At 38.0% G+C, this 21,732-nt stretch overlaps 1 protein-coding gene across 1 annotated transcript in view; it reads left to right on the forward strand.

Annotated features, from left to right (window-relative positions):
• Positions 1 to 21,732, forward strand: part of LOC149196948 (cysteine synthase-like) — a 108,601-nt gene that overhangs the window by 40,289 nt on the left and 46,580 nt on the right. Inside the window, exons 6-9 of the mRNA XM_089405691.1 lie at positions 10,243 to 10,294; positions 10,449 to 10,528; positions 18,110 to 18,169; positions 18,268 to 18,348. Of these exons, the coding sequence (XP_089261817.1) occupies positions 10,243 to 10,294; positions 10,449 to 10,528; positions 18,110 to 18,169; positions 18,268 to 18,348 (273 nt within the window). The remainder of the gene's footprint in view (positions 1 to 10,242; positions 10,295 to 10,448; positions 10,529 to 18,109; positions 18,170 to 18,267; positions 18,349 to 21,732) is intronic.

The following is a 21,732-nucleotide window of genomic DNA, read 5'->3' on the forward strand; positions in this document are numbered from 1 at the left end:
GCATATAAATAGAAGGAGTATTCTCCTCATTTGCACACTTCATTCTCATCACATCTCTCTATCTCCTGCGCAGAAAAGAGTCTCTTCTCTCTCTTGCGCAGAAAAGACTTTTCTCACACGTGTGGAAGGATTGACGCAGATTTTAGGGCTGCAACTGCAGATCGGAAGTTTGACCAGCGTTGACCATCATTCTCTCTCACTGAACTGTGCAGTAGGTGAACTTGACTCTGCTCGGAAGGCCGCATTTTTTTGATGAAGGCATCGAGGTGATCCGACTGTTGGTTTGACATATATTGACTGCCCTAGTTTAGGGCTGATGCTGCTGATATAAATCAGACTTTTGTACTATTTCTTTGCTGAATTATTGAAGGTAAAAGAAGATTTGATCAAAGGGTTTCCCCATATTGAGGTTTGTCCCTGGCTAGTCGCCACATCTTGTGTCTCTTGTCTTGGCTTGTTTTCTGTCGATCATTTAATGTTCTATCTGCACTTTACTAAATTTACATGTGATATCTGTGGATAATAATAAGAAAAATAAGTAAACTTCTCTAAGCATAGAACATACCATAACTTAACAAGTACACCCCTTTTTTCGCAAAAGGGATTTCATTATTCAGATCATGCAGGATTCATCATCAGTCTTCAGTTTGTTAGAATTGTAAACCCATTTTGCAAGTTTATAATGTAAATGATCCTAGTAAGACCGCCTATGTATGTAACAACCTAGGTAAGCCTACCGTTTTGATGACGATTTCTATCCTAGGAGGTTTTTCGTCTCACTGATTCATGTGTGTTTCTAAACATGGATGATTGGAAAAGTTTTTCCCTTCAACCTCACCCCAAAGCTACGGTGGATTTTGTCGTCAAGATCTTAGGTAAGTCCTAGTGTTCTAGTCGAGTCTTATGTAAAGTAATTTGGGAGTAATTTAGGCTAATTGGCCAAATTGCTTTATTTACAAATTACTTGGGCTACTAGATCATATTTTTTATTGCAAAATTGGGTAAATGATTGAGGGTCTATAATGAATGGGTGTTCCCCCTTCATGAGTTAAATTGTAATATCTAGATGTAAAAATTATTTTAGTGCATAGTCCCTCATGTTTAGACACCATGGTTAAAATATTAGAGGGTTGGAAAAATTATTAATCCCTTCCTGAGTCAATTAATTAAATTTTATGGCAAAAATAAATTAAAATCTTAAGCCAAAAATTTAATTAATTTTGTGTCCTAGGAAAAATTAATTTTCCAAAAGGTAAAATTCATGGGTCCTAGAGAAATTAATTTTTGGAGGTCCCCGACCAAGGGAATATTGAAAATTTCAAGAGATTTTGGACCCTTGGGCCTTGGTAGTTAAGTCAGTCAATTTTTTAATTAATTTTGAGTTGATTAAAATTCAATTAAATGAAAAATTTGAATTTCCTCAAAACATAAAATAATTTCGACAAAGGAGATTAAAAAGATAATTAAATATTTTTAAAGGTCGAGATTACTTTGACAGGGATCAAACCAACTAGCCGTTGGAGAATTAATCTATAAATTAGAGGTCATTTGTCGTTTGAAATCATTTGATCATTGAATCGTGTACTAGCTCTGAAAGCTTTTGTAAACTTTTCTGGAATAATAAAACACAGAGTCTTTGGGGTTTTACTTGATAGCAATATTCTTCATATTCCTCTCCGGTATTTTATTTTAACTTGTATTTAAAGTTTTGCTGATCTTATTTATAAGCTGCTTGTTAATAGCTCTTGTAGATCAATCTATTACACAGGTATCTTGCTTAGGTTGTTGGGTTTTAAGATAACATTAAGATTTTTAATTGATTAGCAGGTATCTCTAATTCTTAAAGATTTAATAGTTATTTTATACCTCTATTGGTTTAACGACTTGTTTTATAAGCGTGCAAAAATCATTTGATTCAGAAATTTGGGCATTTGGGGAAGTTTTCGGTTGAACCAGCGGACTCCCAAAACTTAAGATCTGGGGAGCCTTTCGGATTAATTTTTTTAGATTATCTAACGAATTATATCTTGCAAGGGTGTCTTGGGCTAGTACTTAAAAAGAAATTATTTATCTTCAAAAGATTGTGCTAAATTGTTAGATCTGACTAGAAAGAGTCTCAAATCTATAGATCTAGGAGCGGAGTTGGACTCATACTCCTCAGATCCGATAGATCTGTAATGTATGTATATAGATCTGAAAAATTAAATTTTAGTTTTTTAACTTGGGATTTGGGTTTAATTTCGGATTTTTTGTACACGTATTGGGTCTTGGGTTTTTGTTTCTCACTTGTGCAGGAGCAAATATAAAGTTCTACAAGGATATTTTTCAAGATCTGAGACAGATCTAGGCCTTGGAGGGCAAGATCTTGTCTCAAAATCAATTTTTTGCAAGGAAAAGTTTTAGTCAAAATCTTCAAATTAAATTTTTCAGACCTGGGTTTTTCTCATAAAATAATTGAAGCAGAAATACACAGTTTGAGATAAATTTTTTTGAGATTTTTTTGAAATTTTTTAGGGCCCTTGGGCTACCATTTTTCCTCCCATCTGATGCTTTGAAGCTCCAACTATCTCCTCCTTTGCATTTTCGATTTTTTTCTCCCCTCATTTGCAAACCCTCTTCCAATCCCTGTGTTTTCCTTTGTCCCTTCACAGCCCCATACCCTCTCTGTGTTTTTTTTTTTCGTTGCTCCCTCTTCCCGCGTTTTTCCCTAACCCTCTTCTTCTTTGCTGCTCCCTCTTCCGCATTTCTTTCCCTCCTCCCGCGTCCTTATTCTCGCAACCCCTTTTCTCCTCTTCCTTGCAGCCAACTCTTCCTCTTCTCTTCAGCTCACAATTCGTCTCTTTTTGCACTCTGTCACCTTCTCTGTGCAACCCCAACTTCCTCTTCTCCATCGAGGTCTCCTCCTTCCTGCTCGTGACCTCTCCTTCTCTCCTCACCTGTTGCTCTTCTCCCCTTCGTGTCGACTCTCCCTTGCTCCTCGCTGCTCAGCCTCTCACGCGAGTTCCCTCTGCGTCCCTCGAGCTTGCTGCTTTCTCCGCAGACCCCTGCGTCACCTCCCCGACCTTCCATCGTCCTCCTTCTCCTGCGTGAGCTCATTGCTCTCCCTCCTCGCGTTCCTCCTTGTTCTATTGATCTGCATCCAAAGCATTCTCACATTTGATTTTTTTTTTTGAAGGTAAGCTTTGGGCCTTTAAAAAAGAATTAAACTTAAAATTTTTCATAAAGCACTCACCTTAACGCCTTCATTCAAATTTCATTTTGATTTTTGGTTTTGGCCGTCAAAAATTAAAATTTTCATTTCCTCACGCTATTTAAAAAAAGCTATTTTGATTTAAATTTTAAAAGTGGCCTTTGGCCCTTGTAAAATTTAAACTCTCACATTTACCACATTAAAGTTTGTTTATCACATTGATTTTCAAATCTAACTTTATCACATTAAATTTGCTAAAGTGTGACATGAGTTTTAATCTAAAGTTCATTTTTGAATTTTGTGTGATAAGGGTTTTGGGGCTTTTAAATCTTTTTTTAAAAAGATTTTTGTGGTAAACATTTAAATTTTTCCATAGTCAAAGTAACTTAAATTTAAATGATCTCTAAATTTGATTATAAGAGGAAAAATAAATATTTTCTGGATTGGAGTTATTTAAGAAAATCATCTAACTCCAGAATTATTTGAAGTGCTTATTCGATTGACATCTAAATTTCATGGTTTTTCTTGGTAATTAATTAGTGAAATTTAAGTGCCTAGGCTTTCATTATTTGCATGCTTTAGCTAAATTTGTGATCATTGATTTTAATGCTTAATATTTATTGAGGTCGCTCATTGTTTAAAAGGAAAATTAATTTTAAGTCTAGATTTATTTACTTGAATTATTGGATATTTCTTGCATATTTAGTTTTGGGATTTTTCAAGTAAGTGTAATCAACATTTTATTGAGTCCTTAACATCTCGTTTCATCTTGCATTTCATATAAGCAACGTTTGTCATCTTGTTACTTAGTGAATCATTTATCTTGCAAGTCTTTTATTTCTGAGCATTGTATTTAAAGGCATTGGTCTCATAACTTTAAATCTGGTTTGTTTAAATTTAATTGAATATCTTAAACATTGCTCAATTAATCTTGCTTGCATCTAATTTAAGTCAAGTTAATAAGATAGCTTTCAATGCATCTCCTAGGACTTGTTGGTTCCCAACGAGTTTTCCTTCATCATCCATCTTTTACCTCTTAGGGACTACCCCCCTAGCTTGCCTAGGAGATATCTAGAATGGAGTGGACAAAGTTTACAGTGACAGTCTTTGTCCTGAGCGTTGTGGCCCTTGGTGTACACTTTGAGCGATAATATACCTTTTCACAAAAGATAAGTATCTCGTTCTTTATTTCCTTTTCATTGTTGATTTCCTCTATATGTCGAGCTTCATTTTTGCTTGTTTATAATCCTTTCTCTTGTGTTTTCCTTGAAAATAAAATTTTGCAGGAATGTCGATAAAGAAAGGATTATGCCCTAAGTCACCTAACACGGGACACGAGGATTCGAGTGTCCGACACGGGCACGTTGACCCACTAGAACATGACACGTTATCTATATATATATATATATATATATATATATATATAAAAAATTAGATATTTCTTACACAAATTCTCATTCATGATACAAATTCGTTGATTCAAACATAGATTTTCATCTAGATGTAAGTTTTACAAAGTAACATTATGCATACAAATACAATTGTGACATATTCATCAATGATCCAATAGAATAAAAACAAGATACTACGATTTTCTCATTAAGTCATCAAAATCAAAATGTGTTACATAGGTAGTAGCAATGCCAATGGCAAATAGAAATAGAAAATACAAATCAAATACAAGCCTCAAGGCAGTAGGTAGATCATGAATCATGAATCATCATCATCAAAATCAACATCACTGTCATCATCATGGTCACCACTGCTCTCCTCTGCTGCATCCTCCTTCTCTGTATGCAATGTCATCTCTGCATTTGCTAGTGTGGAGGATGACTCCTCTACAATATCACCATCATTAAAAGTGACAGGCTCTAGCACTGGCTCATTAAGATCCAAGTTGGCCAATGCCAACTCAACATTGCTGTCCAAACCCATATAATCAGGAAAGACATCCCACTTCTTTGTCTTTCCCTTCAACCACTCATCCCTCTGCCTATAAATAAGACGAAGGTTGGTGTGCACATACACCATTGTCTCTGCCTTGGACTGCTCAAGCCTGCTTTTCTTGACACTATACAAATTCCCATATGTGCTCCAATTCCACTCGCAACAAGAGGATGAAGTCAACTAAGAGATGAGCCTCATGGCTTACTGCTGTAGAGGAGGGCTTGTTGCCCCGTGAGTTGCCCACCAAGAGTAGGGCTTCTTAGCTCCCCTATTTTTAATCACATCATATCTTGCAAATTGACCAGTGCTAGTGGAAAACTCTACAAAGGCATCCTCCACCTCATCAAGGGATGCTCTATCCTGAAAAATCTTCCTCAATGCATCCTTCCTCCCTTGTGAAATTTCACCATCCATATGAGGAGGGAATCTGCGGGAAGGTCCACCATTCAGCCACTCACGACTATAGTATTTTGGGTTCAATGAGTGAGCCAAACAATGTAAAGGTGTGCAAATTCTTGTCCCATCTGCTGACAAGAATATCATGTATGGTGGTGAAGAAGGCCTCTGATGATGTCTCATACTCGGGGCACTCACTCTATAAAATAATGCTCCTCATAGACTCAATCATGGAATATCATCCCTCATAAATCTCTCCTAGGATGGTTGGTCTGTATCTGCAAATCGTAGAAAAGAAATGATAGGATCCATGATCTTAATAAGTAGATCTACCCTCTCCCACCAAGCATCATCTAACATTGTGTCCTTCACTCATTTTAAGGCTGCTTGATCTGTCTTTCTTCAAAAATACCAAAACTCTGAAATAACCATGGCCCCAAGGGCAGTGTTGACCTCCCTCAATCTATTCAACATGATGAATGAAGAGGCAAACCGTGTATCTGCAATCTTCAACAATGATAGATGGGTGTATTCCTTGTAGATTGTGATTTTGTACAAAGTTGTGGATATGCCGTGCATCTTCAATAATACTTCCAATCCAAAGCACATCAAAAGCAATAGATTTAAGTGCTAAATTCAAGGAATGGACAATGCAAGGTGTCCAAAATACTTGTGGATATTTAGCTTCCACAATCATGTCAACAACCTTGCAAACAGGTGCATTATTTGTAATGATTTGCACACAAGAATCAACACCTACATCTTCAATAACTTTAATGAACAATTCACCCATATGTTGTGCATTCTTGTATTGTCCAAGTGCATCCAATGATTTCAAGAACATTGGACCATTCAAGGAAGAGACCATGAAGTTGATGAGTGGGTGGCTTGCTGGATCTATCCATCCATCATAAACAATACTAACCCCAGTTGTTGGCCATGCTGATTTAATAGGCTCAAGCATTTTGTCCACCTCTTTCTTTTCCTTAGTCAACAATGTGGTTCTAAGCTTCTTTGACCCAGGAGGCACATACCCTAATGGAGCCCCTTGATTTAGAGCTCGACACATATGAATAAATAAAGGTGAGCATGCGACATTAAAGGATATGAAGTTCCGATAGAAAATGAATGCAATGGTGAGATCAAGCTCTTCCCATATCTCTTTTTGAAAAATCTTGTCCATTGGACCAAGTGCCACTACCTTTCTTTTTGCTGCTTGTCCCCCACCAAAACTCTCAAATAGAAATTTGTCGCTACTTTTCCTCGAGAATGGAAGGGGATCATCATTCTTGGTTTTTTTAGATGTTGCCGCTACCTTTTCCATACCAACATTGGCCTCTTTTTCCATTTCTTTCCTCTTAGCTAAAGGCACCTGTGTACATGCTGCAATTCCACAACTTGGTAAAGCCAATAAATGAGATTTCACACGGTAATATGTGCTCATGAAATGATTGCTGCAATAGTTGCATTTCCAAGCAACATTGCCTCCTCCCTTCAACTCACTGCTTGGCCCTTGCTCTCTTGTGACATACTTCCACAAGGGATATTTGTTATCTTAAGCCTGCTGGCTTCCCTCAACATTTGAAGCTGCTGTTGCAACCCCACTTCCAATAGAGGGAACACTTGCAAACCCTGATGAAATTGGAAGAGGAGGGGCATCTCCAATGGGGACATTCTTCCCCCTCCTTTGTCCCCTCCCTGCTGCCCTTGATTGAGCCATGAATGTTGTAAAAAAATAAAGATAAAATGCACAAACTTGTACAAAAAATGCACATGCAAATTGTTGTAATAAAAATGCAAAAAAAATGGAAACAAATACACTTACCTATTGCTTGAATCGCCTCCAAAATGCTCCCTAACCCTTTGCTATTCGCTCCCACACACCCACAACAAGAGAGAAAGTGAAAAGTGATTGTGAAATGGGCCAAAACTGCCCTCTATGGGCTACGTGACACGCCAAACCTGGGGTGCGTGGATTTCTAACACATTTAGCTCGCGACGAATTGATTTAGGGCAGTTGTGGATGAGTGTTTGTGGGAATGAAACCCAGGTTTTATATTTGTGATCCTTTTAACTCAAAATCTAGCCTTTTGCATGGTATAACTTCCCCTTGGAGTGCTGACATCATCTTTACATAGATATTGTTGTGCCCTAGAAAGCCTAACCCTAGTAGGGCTTCAACTTGAGGCTTGATTGGAGGGTTTGCTATGTTACTTTGTTTATCTTACTATTTGGCAAACCCTTTCTTAGGCTCATATGTGCCTATGTATTCCTTTGTTGCTACATATCAAGAAACCCTAGGTCATGTTAGCCTTCGCTAGTCTTGGTGCATGATACACTATTCCTTATTAAAAAGTCTATCATTGAGTATCTCCACCTAGCCTATGCTTTTATCACCCTGAACCAATGTCACATGGTTTGAGTTTGACAACGATTAAGTTTGATTCAATTCGAATTTTTTTAATAAGGTTTGAATGAGGTTCTATATATATATATATATAACTTAAATAAAATTATTTTTAAATTATATAATTTGTTTCATATGCACTTTATGGATAATAAAAATAATGAATTTCTAACTATATAACATAAAGATACATGATACGTTAAAAGTATACAAATTTACTCTATATGATATTTGGAGTTTTGCTATGTTAATTTGTTTATCTTACTATTTGGCAAACCCTTTCTTACGCTCATATGTGCCTATGTATTCCTTGTTGCTACATATCAAGAAACCCTAGGTCATGTTAGCCTTCGCTAGTCTTGGTGCATGACACACTATTCCTTATTAAAAAGTCTCGAACCTTTGTCTTTCATTGAGTATCTCCACCTAGCCTATGCTTTTATCACCCTGAAGTTCAATGTCACATGGTTTGAGTTCGACAACGATTAAGTTCAATTCAATTCGAATTTTTTTAATAAGGTTTGAATTAGGTTCTATATATATATAACTTAAATAAAATTATTTTTAAATTATATAATTTATTTCATATGCACTTTATGAATAATAAAAAATAATGAATTTCTAACCATATAACATAAAGATATATGATACGTTAAAAGTATACAAATTTACTCTATATCATATTTGGAGGTCATCGAACACGTCCATTGTGTCAAGTTATATAAATAAAATTATTTATAAAGTATATGATTTAATTCATACACTCTTTATGAATAATAAAGACAATCAATTTCAACTATATAATATAAAGGTATGATATATTAGAAGATTAACGCATATGTATACAAATTTAATTCATATGATATTTGTGGTGCGATGTCCATCGAACACATTGAGCCATTATGTAAAGTTTTCTGGGCGAGAGTAGAAAACGACCCTAGGCTTTCCTCGAATAAAATAAGACAGCATTCTCCTTGAACCAGTGAAAAAAACATTAGAACGGACAATACCCATGGATTTTGGATTTTTCATCGAGGACAACAAAGCCTAAGAGCAATGCTAGGGTGCAGGTCAGAGGTAACAACAGTGGCAACGCTCCCCAAACTAAACAAAGAAAGCTTCAATCGAACCTGGGCCTATCTGAGTCGAATGTGAAGATTTTCTTGAGGTTCACCGAACTTCGAACCTCAAGGTTCGTGTTCGGCGAACCTTGTGACACTTCCCTGAAGCATATAACATAGAATATCCTCTTAGGTGATCATTGGAAAGCCTCCCTTGTGGTGAAATTCCACTAAAAAGCAAGAGGAAAATTGCTGAAGTGACGGTGGCAATCTACCTCATTGTTGTAACAAGGTCTGGTCCTTGTCTTGTGAGCCTTCTCACAAGACCTGCTAGATTTTTAGGCAATAGGATCATCACCTTATGCTTCTAGGTTCTAGATGGCTCTGGTCACAAGAGGAATCATGAGAAAATCTCTAATACCATGTTGGTCAGGTACTGCAAACTCTGGGGCAGACACCCAGTGGAGGACAGGAATATCATCACCCACTTCTTGCCCTTGAATGTTTGGAGATTTGATGGTTCATAACACTGTTGGTTTTGGGCTTCTTCCTTGATGCTGTTCAAACCGTCATCCATTTTGTTCTTTTGGGCTTCCTAGTGTTTGAGTGTATCCTTTTTAGCCTCACTCTGTACTCTTATTTCTCTTGCAGTTCCCTTGGAGATGCTTTAGCACTTCGAATGTTCACTCATCTTTCTACTTTGTAATAGTTTATATTGAACTATTATGGCCACTAGTGGATGCTAATATTTAAATTAATCCAAATTAAACTAAAATTTGAGAGAAAGATGTGCCATGATGGTCATATTTTATGTTACACGAGAGTGTGCATTATTGAATCTGAATTTGCATCTGTACATGTTGACAAATCCTCAAAACCTTAATCTGAGAGGTCTTCCTCATTTGCACCCAATTACCAACCATACTTGAATCCACACCCCTGCTTCGAGTAACCTTGATTTATGACACCTTTTACTGAGAGAAGATTCAATTTGTTTTTAACAGATATTAATTTAAATGCTATCGTGAAGTAGTATACTCTCTACTAGTGACTATTCTTGATGTTCATTTTGATTTAAGGTTGTATTGGTTATGTAGGCTTTTCATGGTATTCGTCATTCTCGCATGCTTGAGTGGTTCCTAGAAGCAGATTTACTTGGGGAGTTTCACTGCTTATTTCTGCATATGGCAGACTTTTTTCTTGAATTGTCTATGATGTTTTATTTATAATGTATGGTTCAGATTATTGGTGTGGAGCCAACTGAGAGCAACATACTGTCTGGGGGAAAACCAGGTTAATAATTATAACTTAATCACTTGCATCTAATATTTTGTTTTGTTACTGAAGTCATAATGTCTATCCTTCAGTTTTGCTGTAGAATGTAGCTTCCTTTGTTCTGCTTCTGTTTTCAAATGGGGAAGTGCTTATTCTCTTTGCAATTTTGCAGGTCCCCACAAAATTCAAGGCATTGGTGCAGGATTTATTCCACGTAATTTGGATGTAGACATACTTGATGAGGTCATACAGGTATGAGGTTTACAGTCTCCAAGTTCCATCCTATCTTTCCATCTCAGTGAATGGTACATGTCTTTTACACCATCTGAATCAACTAAAGGGCTAAGCTGCGAGGTAAATTGTTTCACACTACTTGAAGTAGTTATCCTTCAGTAAACCTATTCCTGACACTACCAAGCTTAATTAGTCTTTTCTCCCTCTGTTGTGAGGGATTTTATATCCCTTGCCTGGCAGGCAGTTGCTGAACACTCTGTGTAGCCTTTTGTTCAAATGAGCTTCCATTGTACATAGAATAACATGATTTGATCAATACTCATTTCAAGAGGCACTTCACCTGACTGACGGTCGATGCCAATGAGGGTTAGTGGTTTACATTTTTCAAGGTGCATCAAATCCTCTTTTCCACATAAAATGCATTTCTCAATTCCCATCTGTGGCCTCCTATTTAATCATTTTCTACTTAGTGGTCCTAAGCAAGGGAGAACTTCAACTCTCTTCAACCATGAAAGAAACACATATAGGATAATTTAATGTAAGATAAATTTATTAATGTCCAATGAATGAGCACAAAAGTAGTTAAATAGGACTCAAAAGTACATTCAATACAAACACATAGTGGGAGTGCAAAAACAGCTCCTATAACTTGTTAAATTTCCTTAAACTTAGCACTTGGTTAATTACTTCCTTGCAGATTACACAGATCTACTGAATAATAACACAGCAAGTGTTTTACATAAAAATAATCAGCGGAAACAAATTAAATCAGTCTCACAGTCACATGCACACAGATTTCTGCCCTTCAAATCAGTTTTTTATTCAAATAACTTTAGAACTTAGAAGGGCTCCCATCTTGGGATAATGGTCTGTTGGAAAATCAAAGTAGATGTAGGTCAGTGTTGATTTTCTTTAGCTTGATGATTACTTGTGAAGTATGTTGTCTTGTTATTAATTATTTTAGTTCTCTTTCATCAAGAAATTACCAAAAATGTAAATACAAGAGACAGAAAACACCAAATGTAGGCTTCACGCCAGGGCAAAACCCCACTTCTTGGGGAAAACCCAAACAATCTCCTTATAGAATCAGATCAAAAAATACTTCTCAATACCCAATGACCAAGACAAACCACCTTCTAGCTACAAGTCAACACTTCAAAAGGTCTTCTCAAGTCAACACCTCAAGATGCCTCCTTCTTCGGACTTCTGTCACTGTAATCTCGGCCTTGTGAACTGTCACTGTACTTTGTACTGCAAATTTCAGACCTTCTGAACTATTACTATGCTTCTCACTGCAATTTTCGACTTTCTGAAATGTTACAGTACCTTCCACTGCAATTTAGGATCTCACTGTAATCTTTACTGCAATTTTTCGACCTCTGAAATGCTACTGTACCTTCGGCCTGTGGTTGGATGGGTAACCTTGGTATATGCAGACTTCTCTTTATATGTTTTGGTTCTCCTTTCTTTTATATGCTTCTAGTTAGTCCTTCTATACTTCTTATCATGTGATCGAACTGCTGAATCCGAATTACTTATATATACTTTTCTCCTCCTGTCGAATAGCCAGGTTATGAGGCCGACTTGTACTGCTTTAGGCTGACTTGTAGTGCTTCTTTAGGTTGACTTGTAGCTAGAGGTCTAATTGACTTTTTGTAGACAATATGACAATATACCCAAGAGGGTCTTAGAAATTATATTGACTCTTCATGACAATTCCTATAGGCATGCAATGGATGCCTTGACCTATTTGACCAATGACACAAGCATGAAACCCATGCTTTATAAATAAATAAATTTTTTATGTTCTTTACATCATATTCATAATGAGAACTAGGACAATTATGAAGACGAAACCTAGTTACTTTTCCAACACTCCCTCTTAACTAGGGAGGTATTCATAATGACTCAACAGGTCTATCTCAAGTTGAAATATTCTCATAAAAAGGGATCCGGATTGATAAGCATAACTCATCATAGCTAGCATTGTCACATTACCGAAGGCCTTGACAGGTACACTCTATCTCTCACAAGATCAGAGCACAATGTTGGGAGGCATTCCATAGGACACCATACTGCCTCATCATGGTACATACTCCACCTAGGATACCCAGAGTAATCCTACCACTGGACCATTCTTATCCAAGTCCATGTGACTTAGGATCTTCATCCTAATCCATCACATTACATGACTCTAAGAATGTTTGTCCAAGATGCTTATTCAATCCAACATTCTCCTTATCCATGTCCATGTACTTGACTTAGGACATCAGTCCTGACTCCTAATCCATCATAGTGCCTGACACAAGGAGAACCAATCAAGTCATCATTCTCCCTATTCGTGATGCATGTACTAGAGTTACCACTGTTAGTCCTGGTCTAGTACATGACACAGGGAGAACCAGTGTCCAACCATACTCCCTCTCAATCAGGGAGGACATCCCTATTCTCCTTTTAATCAGAGAATAGATCTTGCTCCTATTCAAGGAGACTCCTTTTACTCCCTCTCAAACCTAGAGGAGATACTCGATTTCACAGCCACAAGTCCTCTTACTTATCTTTCATAAAAACACCAATTATCAGTTCTTTATTTCTTGATTGGCTCCCTCTTTCCTCTGCATATCACTGTACAAAACATGCTTTCTTTCATGGATCACGGAGCCATCTTCTCACGACATGTTGAAATATGTAACTAGGTTCGATTTTTCATAATGACATGTGTAATCATGATTCTATGTATTTGATGTAAATAGGAAAATAAAATTATTATTGTCATTCTCGAGGCATGGGATGCTTAAGATTTTTTCATCTATAGGTCAAACACCCATTGAATGCTTTAAGGGCTTGTCATTGAGTCAACAAGTCAATTGAGTCATTGTCATGTATGGAAGACCCCTTTTGGGCATGTTGTATATAGTAAAGAAAATTTACTTGAGTCAAAATTAGAGTCAAAGACCCTCCAAGACCTTGTGATAGTGCTACAACAAGTCAACCTTCAAAAGATGACTAGTCCTACCAAGAGGAACAAGTCGGCCTATTAGGGCACTCAAAGAAGCCTATAAATAGAAGCACTCAACCTTATTCAAAGGACAATCAATCAAGCAACAAGAAGTTCGATCAAAGGAAGGAAAAGTGACCTAAAGCCAGCAAAGGAAGAGAAGACTTCAAGGAAGGAGAATACAAATTTTTAAGGGCTGTTTTTAGGGCTGAAATTCATCACACGTGCGAAAAAGTCTAGGTATAATTTATTGCAGCAGAGACAAAATATTGCAGTCACAATAGGAGGCCGAAAAAAGTGAAAGAGGAACTATCTTGCAAGCGGAATTGCTGGAGAAGAAGCCACTATCCAAGGGAAGAAAAAAATAGAAGAAAAACACCATCTTGATCTCACACGTGCCAACTAGGGTTTCTGCAGTGAAGGCCGAAGATCTCAGTCGTGAAGTAACGAGCCGAAATTTTGAGGAGACGCTGAAATCTGAAGTATTGCAGCAAGTTTGACCAACGTTGACTTTGTAGAAGAAGAGTTGATCAAAGAAGTGACTTGCCTTGGTCTTAGAGGGGTCTTGGGTAAGGGTCATAGGTCTTGGAATTCGTCATTTGAAGTTCTATAAGAAGAAAAGAGTTCTTGTGGGTTTTCTTCTCAAGAGGAGAGGTTTTGGCCCTGGCTGATAGCCTATATCTTGTGTCCTCTTGTCTTATTGTTCTTTCATAGTTTGGTAGCTATTTGATGATGAAAACATAATAATAATCAAGTAAAATAAGAAAGCTAATTAAGCTAAAATACATCACAAGCAGTTATCAAAGCAAGAGAAATCACCCTAATCTAGCTGCCCTAGATTTCTCGACATGGTATCAGAGGTAAGGTGACAAGACAATAAAAGGCAACTTGAAGAAAGAATGTAAGGAGCATCAAGGAGGACTACCCATCTCATCTCAAGGATCATACCATCTAGAAGCAACAACAAGAAGAAGACCTCAAAGACTCTACTTTCAAGAAGGACCCTACCTCCACTCAAAGAAAGAAGGACTACACATTTGAAGCATCTTGAAGTCTCCATATTCTACACTTCTACATTCCAAGGAAGCAAGAAGAAGCATTGCCATCATCATCAAGGAAATCAAGGTGATCTCCCTCTCTTTGAAGAAAGGATCACATTTCAAGCATATTTGAAGAAGGACATCTCAAGAAGAAGAAGTATTGTCATCTTCAAGGAAGCAAACGTCATCAATCATCAAGAAAGGCATCAAGTTGAAGATATCATCCATCATCAAAGAAGCATCTTCATAAGTCTAGAATGAGGTATGTTTGGGTCTGTAACTATAGCCTAGTTGCTCTGCTAGGCTGCAAGCCATAGCAAGCAGCTGAGGCTGGTATGCATTTGCAACAAATTGGATGCTGTATGTTAAGTGCAGCATAAGTATTACAACAACATGGATGTATAGCAGCAACATGATATGAGTAGTGCAACAGCAAGAATGTATTGTAGCATGATGATGATGATGTATTGCAGTATGCATTGAGTGTATGATGGGTGCAACATAGTGCAATGAAGGGTACAACAAAGTGCAGCATGACAGTGGTGCAACACAGTGATGGTGATGAGTGCAGCATAGTGTAACAAAGTGCAATAGAGTGATGGGTGCAGCTTAGTGATGGGAGCAGCTCAGTGATGAGAACAACTCAGTGATGGGTGCAGCACTGTGATGGGTGTAGCATGGTGATGGAATCACCTTGGAGAATCAGTTGAAACAGTATGCCTTCACCTGAGTTCTGATCAGCTCTCATGTGTGATCTTTTTAGTGAAGATCTCTGCTCTTACTTTGTCAAGTCAAAATGTTGACTTCTGATGTATATGTACTATCTCTCTCTCTGCTGAACTATTGAAGAACATAAGAATAATTGATCAAGGGTTTCCCCACATTGGGGTTTGTCCCTGGCTGGCGCCACATCTTGTGTCCTCTTGTCTTGGCTTGTTTTCTGCAATTTATGTTTATGTTCTATCTGCATTTTACTATCATACTAAATGTGATTGCCAATCTGGAATTGATATTGAGCTAATATGGAAAATTGAAGTAAATTTTCCATATACATTTTTACATATATTTGTGTTGAAGAACATGTAAATAATGGTGGGCAGTAACTCCTAGTAAGTATATTTATTTACATCTTGTTCCTTATCCCATCTATTACGCAAATACTTGCTTAAATTATGGTGGGTATTAATTTATGGTAAATATGTTATTTATGTGAGTATGAGCTATGGTTTTGTTGATTTCCTTTCTTTTCTTTCTAATTTAAAATTTATTTTTCTTTTGTGTTTTTACATAGTATTATAAATATATCAAGAGTTATGAAGACCGACCATAGCTACTTTCTTCGACACTCCCTCTTAGCGAGGGAGGTATTCGTAATGTCTAACAAGATGTCAACAAGTTGAAAAGTTTTCTAAGGAAAGATCAAGACTAGATTAGCATCACTATCAAATCAATATCAACATCACCATCATCATCAAACAGCCAGTACCTCACAATCATGGTACTCATATACATAGTTTACCAAGGAGACATCAATCAAAGAAGCTCTCTCTAGAAAGAGATCTGAGCATGATGCTGGGAGGCTACAACTCAGCTTCTAGAACCATTCTCCTAATTCTGATCAATGTACTTGACACAGGGACAACATCCCGAATTTTGGTCACAGTGCATGATATAGGAAAATGTCTATCCACTAGAGTATTCTTCATAATTCTGGCCAATGTGCTTGACATAGGGATGACATCCCTAATTCTGGTCACAACACAGGACACAGGAGGAATCTCTATCTATGAAACAATTCTTTCTAATTCTAGTCAATTTGACATAGGGATAATATCCCTAATTCTGGTCAAGTGGCACAGGAAGAATAAAGCTGTTGTCTAATCTGTCAAAACATTCTTCCTAATTCTGGTCAACTTGGCATAGGGATAATATCCCTAATTCTGGTCAAGTGACACTGGAAGAACATCATCTCTCAAATCATTCTTCCTAATTCTGGTCAACTTGACACAGGGATGATATCCCTAATTCTGGTCAAGTGACACAAGAAGAACATCATCTCTCAAACCATTCTTCCTAATTCTAGTCAACTTGACACAAGGATGATATCCCTAATTCTGGTCAAGTGACACACAAAGAACATTTCTCAAACCATTCTTCCTAATTATGGTCAACTTGACACAGGGATGATATCCCTAATTCTGGTCAAGTGACACAGGAAGAGCATCATTTCTCAAACCATTCTTTCTAATTCTGGTCAACTTTACACAGGGATGATATCCCTAATTCTGGTCAAGTGACGGAAGAATATCATGATGCAGGAAAAATCACTGCTCCCTCTCAGCTAGAGAGGCATGCTCCACAAGTCCCAGCTTATCTCTGAAAAACACAAATCTCCCTCTGGAAAGAGGAAAGAGGTGTAGTCAGGACATCAGCTGTCTGCTCATTAGTGGAGATGTACTGAATCTTCGCTGCTCCCTTCTGCACCATGTCATGAATGTAGTGGTACTTGATACGAATTTTCTTCGACCTGCCATGCAGCTTTGACTGTCACAAAATATCATGGTCAATTCCAGCACCTGCTCAAACATTTTGGCAAGCAATTTTCGAAGCCAAACTGCTTCACAACAAACTGCACAGGTTGCCATATATTCAGCTTCAGCAGTACTAATTGCCACGGAAGACTGTTTCCTGCTCATCCAAGAAACCATTACTGAGCCCAACCAAAAACATCCGCTAGATGTACAACTGACCGGTTTGGATCTGCCTGAGGATTTGCCTAGATCTGTATCTAGCCTACTCGATATGAGATGTCAGAGGATCCTCTAAGCAAAAAGTAAAATTAAATTTAAAGAGAAAAGGAATGACAATTGTGTGGGCCCTAACACCTGAACTTTTTTTGATATGATTCTTCTGGATCCATTACAATGTGTTTTTTGAATCCACGTTTCGAGCCAGCAAGTGTGGCTCATCATCAGGATACTGATGAGAAATCTGCTCCAATCTCATTGAATAAATAGGTAAGAGATGCTGGGGGAGAAGATTGAAAAACAATCAAACAATGGATAAAGAATCCAATAACATTAGGTCAAATAAATATTTAAAAAAGTCGAAATAAAAAAAAGAAATGTTAGAATAAACCCTAGAAATAAGGAAAACCCCTTCCCCCATTCTAGAACACATAAATCTGATTGTTACTAGTAGAGTGATCACAGACGAGACATTTATTTTCTATATATGCAGCGTTTACATATCACAAGGTTAATATTAATGGCAACTCTATTTTTGCTTATATTTTCAAACAAACGAATGCTGTTTATTTTTATTTGTTATGAATGGTTTTGATTCTTGAAATCTGAATTTCTTTGTTTCTGGTTCGTGTTTATTTTGTTTGACTATATAAATATCTATATCTTTTTATATACGCCTTCTTCCATAACCATATCCTAACTTTTCCAAAAATCCGGCAGATCTGTATCTGTGTCTGGATGCAGATGCATATATGTTTCCATTTAACTTAGTTTAATATGCTAAATCCTAATATGTTGCTGTTATTGCGTTCAGGTATCTAGTGATGAAGCCGTTGAGATGGCAAAGCAATTGGCACTTCAGGAAGGCTTGATGGTAAGCAGACCAAGCTTAATTTTTTTAATTCTGCCAGGAACTTCGGATGCTCTAGAAATGTCATATCTTGATCTCACGTTTTTATGATATTTTTACAGGTTGGAATTTCATCGGGAGCTGCAGCAGCAGCAGCAATTGAAGTGGCAAAACGATCAGGGAACTCAGGGAAACTGATTGCAGTGAGTATCTCGTTTATGAAATATCAATAATGAGAATTCAATTATGTTTTAAACAAACTAAATTTGTGTCGTCAGGTAGACTTTATGTAGGTTTAATTATACAGGTCATTCCATGATGCATATTCATTAGTTAATAGGTTATTCCATGGTAGCTATTACTCTCAAATATTCAATGAAAACATTACCAAACGAGCACATAGGATTTAGAGTCATGCATAGATATTTATAAATAGATGTGACCAAATCTTGCTCTATTATGAGGGGAAAATCTTTTCACAGTCTAGAATTTGCACATTCACGTCATATAAAAATGAAGGATGTACATACATACATATGAAAGAAGCTACTGATACGTGAAGGTGTGTTAGTACAGATTCCAGAACCATCGGACAGGTATTGGTGCACATTTTACAAGCAAATATTTGCTTAACTGAGTTTCATTAACCACAGTTTGGATTTAAATTAGAACATAGAAGATTTTGACAAAAAGAGCCATAGTAAACGAAGCTTAGTAAAAGGTAAGAATGATATGGACATGTTGGCAAGGCTTGATGGTGGGTGTTGGTTAAATTAGCTTCATACTTGTCTGGCCCTGTAGGTAGATACCATTTAGATTGAATGTTGGTTAGGATGGTGTTCTAGGACATGGAATGGAATATGTGCTTTCATCATTATATTGTTCATTTTTCGTTCTTTTGACATGCATGATGAGTAATTGTTTTTTTGTGAAGTTATTAGATATTATAAATTAACATGGCCTTCTTTATGATGGCATTACATTTATGATGCATTTTTATATATTTCCATTTAGAAGGGCAACCTCCTATTATCTACCTCTATAGCAGGACTTGCTGAGTATGGCGAGTACTAAGTGGGTCAGCTTGAGAAACGTTTCAGTTAAAACTCACCCCATTGTAGTCAAACTTTGTGGAGTGAACAGAGTTGTTGCCATGTTTACCAAGTTTTGAAGTTTGGCAAGTTTGCGTTCCCAATTGTTTTTCTTGTTATCTTCCCTGATTTTCTAACAAGCCAAGTTCTGATGTTTTGCCAAATTGCTGAGTTGACTCTTGATTTAGATTTGTGGAGTTGTTGCAGAGTCCGAGTTGTTGAAAATGTAACTAGTATCGGTCTTCATAATTGTTGTCTAGTTCATGACATGATGCAATTCATTTGTATTTATAAAAAGAAGAAAAGAAAATTATTTTGAAGATCAAAGAAAATTATTTTTTATAAGCAGGGGTTCCATGCTCAATTTATTATGTTTATAGCTCAAAGCACCCATTGAGTGCTTCTAGGGTTTGTTTTGTTAAATTATGCAACTAGGGTCAAATTCCACTTTGGACAACTCATTTGATGGAGATAACCATTGCATTGAATTCCTCTTTTCGAGAGGAGGACCAAAATTGACCTAAAGTTCACTCAAATCAGACAAGGAGAAATGGATTTTTGAGGTTGTTGTCACTTACTACTTTATCAGTCATCAGTGGTTTCAAATGCCAAATAGCAGTGAAGTGTGATGCTAACTTTTGAGCCACAAAAGCTATCCGAGCTTAATCAGCGCCTTTTCATTGCCTAGTGCCTGGGAAGAGCTTTCCAACGGTATATGGAAGTCCAAAAATGGACTCCTAGAGCAGAAGTTAAAGCATTTTGAAGGTTACCCTTGAAAAGCCCAACAAGCAAAGGAAAAAACACCAAAGGAGCAAGGAAAATCGCAGTCCCACGATCCCCCCAGTCCCAGGGCATACACTTAAGGTTATTGGCGTTTCGCAGTGCCGAACGTCGATATCGCAGCCCATAGTCCCGCAATCCCGTAGGTCCCAAGACATACACTTAAGGTTATTGGCGGTACACGGTGCCGAATGCCAATATCACAGTTCCGCAATCCCGCAGGTCCCAAGGCATACACTTAAGGTTCTTGGCGGCTTGCAATGCCAAACACCGATATCGCAACCCGCAGTCCCGCGATCCCACAATCCCACGATATTGACGATCAGTGATTGGCGGGGTTTCGAACTAAAAAGATCTATAAACCGCTGATCCTGCGATATAGCAGTACATCGCCGGGGAGGCCGAAAAAAGTGTTTACAAAGGAAAAGCATGAAAAAACCAAGGCCAGTCCGCCCCCTTCTCTCTCCTCCCTGTGGCATCAGCGCATTGACATATCAGCGATGGGAAATCCCGCATTATCGGCGATCGCAAGAACAGAGGGGCTACCTCCCCAAAAACCCTTGTGGGGGCCGATTCTGCGATACAGTGTAAAAGTTCCAGGAAAGGCTGAAAACCAAATACAAAGGAAACCCATGCAAAAACAGGGTTGGGCAAAGCCATTTTCTCTCTCTTCCTGGGGGCCACATGGTGCAATATGATTGGTCCTGATGGCTGACATGGCAGCTGACGTTATAAATGACGTGGCAGTAGGAAGGACACATGTCAAGTAGTTTCAGCGTTTTCAGGGGTCCTATAGGCGCATTTCCGAGTAACACGTGTCACCACTCACAGTGTGACACGTGGCAATGATGACGTCATCTCGCATATCAACGATCGCAGTTGCCTAGGGGAGAAACTTAAGGAAAAGTGCATTCAGTGCCAGGATGCAGGATTTTGAGTAACAAAGAAAAAGGACCTCGGATGCAATGTTTCATAGGTCATATTTCATAAAGATTTCGCGTTCGGGATATCGGCCAATGCAGTGTAAGGGGCTATCAAAGGCGTTTCAAGTTATAAAGGAAAAATCCCTCGAGCAACAGTTGAAAGCCTTAGTACCCGAAGGACTAAGTGCTTGGTTCAAGCCCCCAATCACACGAAGGAAGAAGCACAAAGGGGCTGAAAGCATAAGGGCTTAAAGGGTAGTTGGGCTTGCCTGTTTCACGGTGTTCCTGTGTTTAAAAGCCTGCGCTCAGAGGTCGTCCTTATTACATCATAATACATGACATCGACTTTTCAAAGCTCCGGTAGTGTCTAGCAGAGTTTAAATGGGCAGATGTGTTGACAGCTAAAGACTTATGTGGAGCAGTACACGGGACTCAGGGAGATTAATGGCTCAGCATGGAGCCCCATCCCTCTACACAGAAAAGGACCTCTGGGGCACACGCCTTTCCCACTCTGCTCCCTACTACACCGAACAGGTTAGCGCCGAAGGCATTTAAGGGAGAATGGACAGTGAACCACCTCAACAGCAGAAAAGAACATGATGACAGAGACGTGGCTTGATCAAAAGCCTTCACAGGAACCGCAAAGGACCTCTTCCTCCGTCTTCCTCCTGTTCTTTTAATTATTTTCTGTAGTTTCTTATTTCCTAGAAAGGAAGCAAATCCCGATTGTAATGTTTGGGCAACAGAGCCTTACACTGGCTGAGACAGCTAGTCTAGCAGGACAACTGGAGGT

This window comes from Pinus tabuliformis, chromosome 2_2 (genome assembly GCF_031772625.1).
Source record: "Pinus tabuliformis cultivar Carrire ecotype Pingquan chromosome 2_2, CPIR1, whole genome shotgun sequence".
NCBI lineage: Eukaryota > Viridiplantae > Streptophyta > Pinopsida > Pinales > Pinaceae > Pinus > Pinus tabuliformis.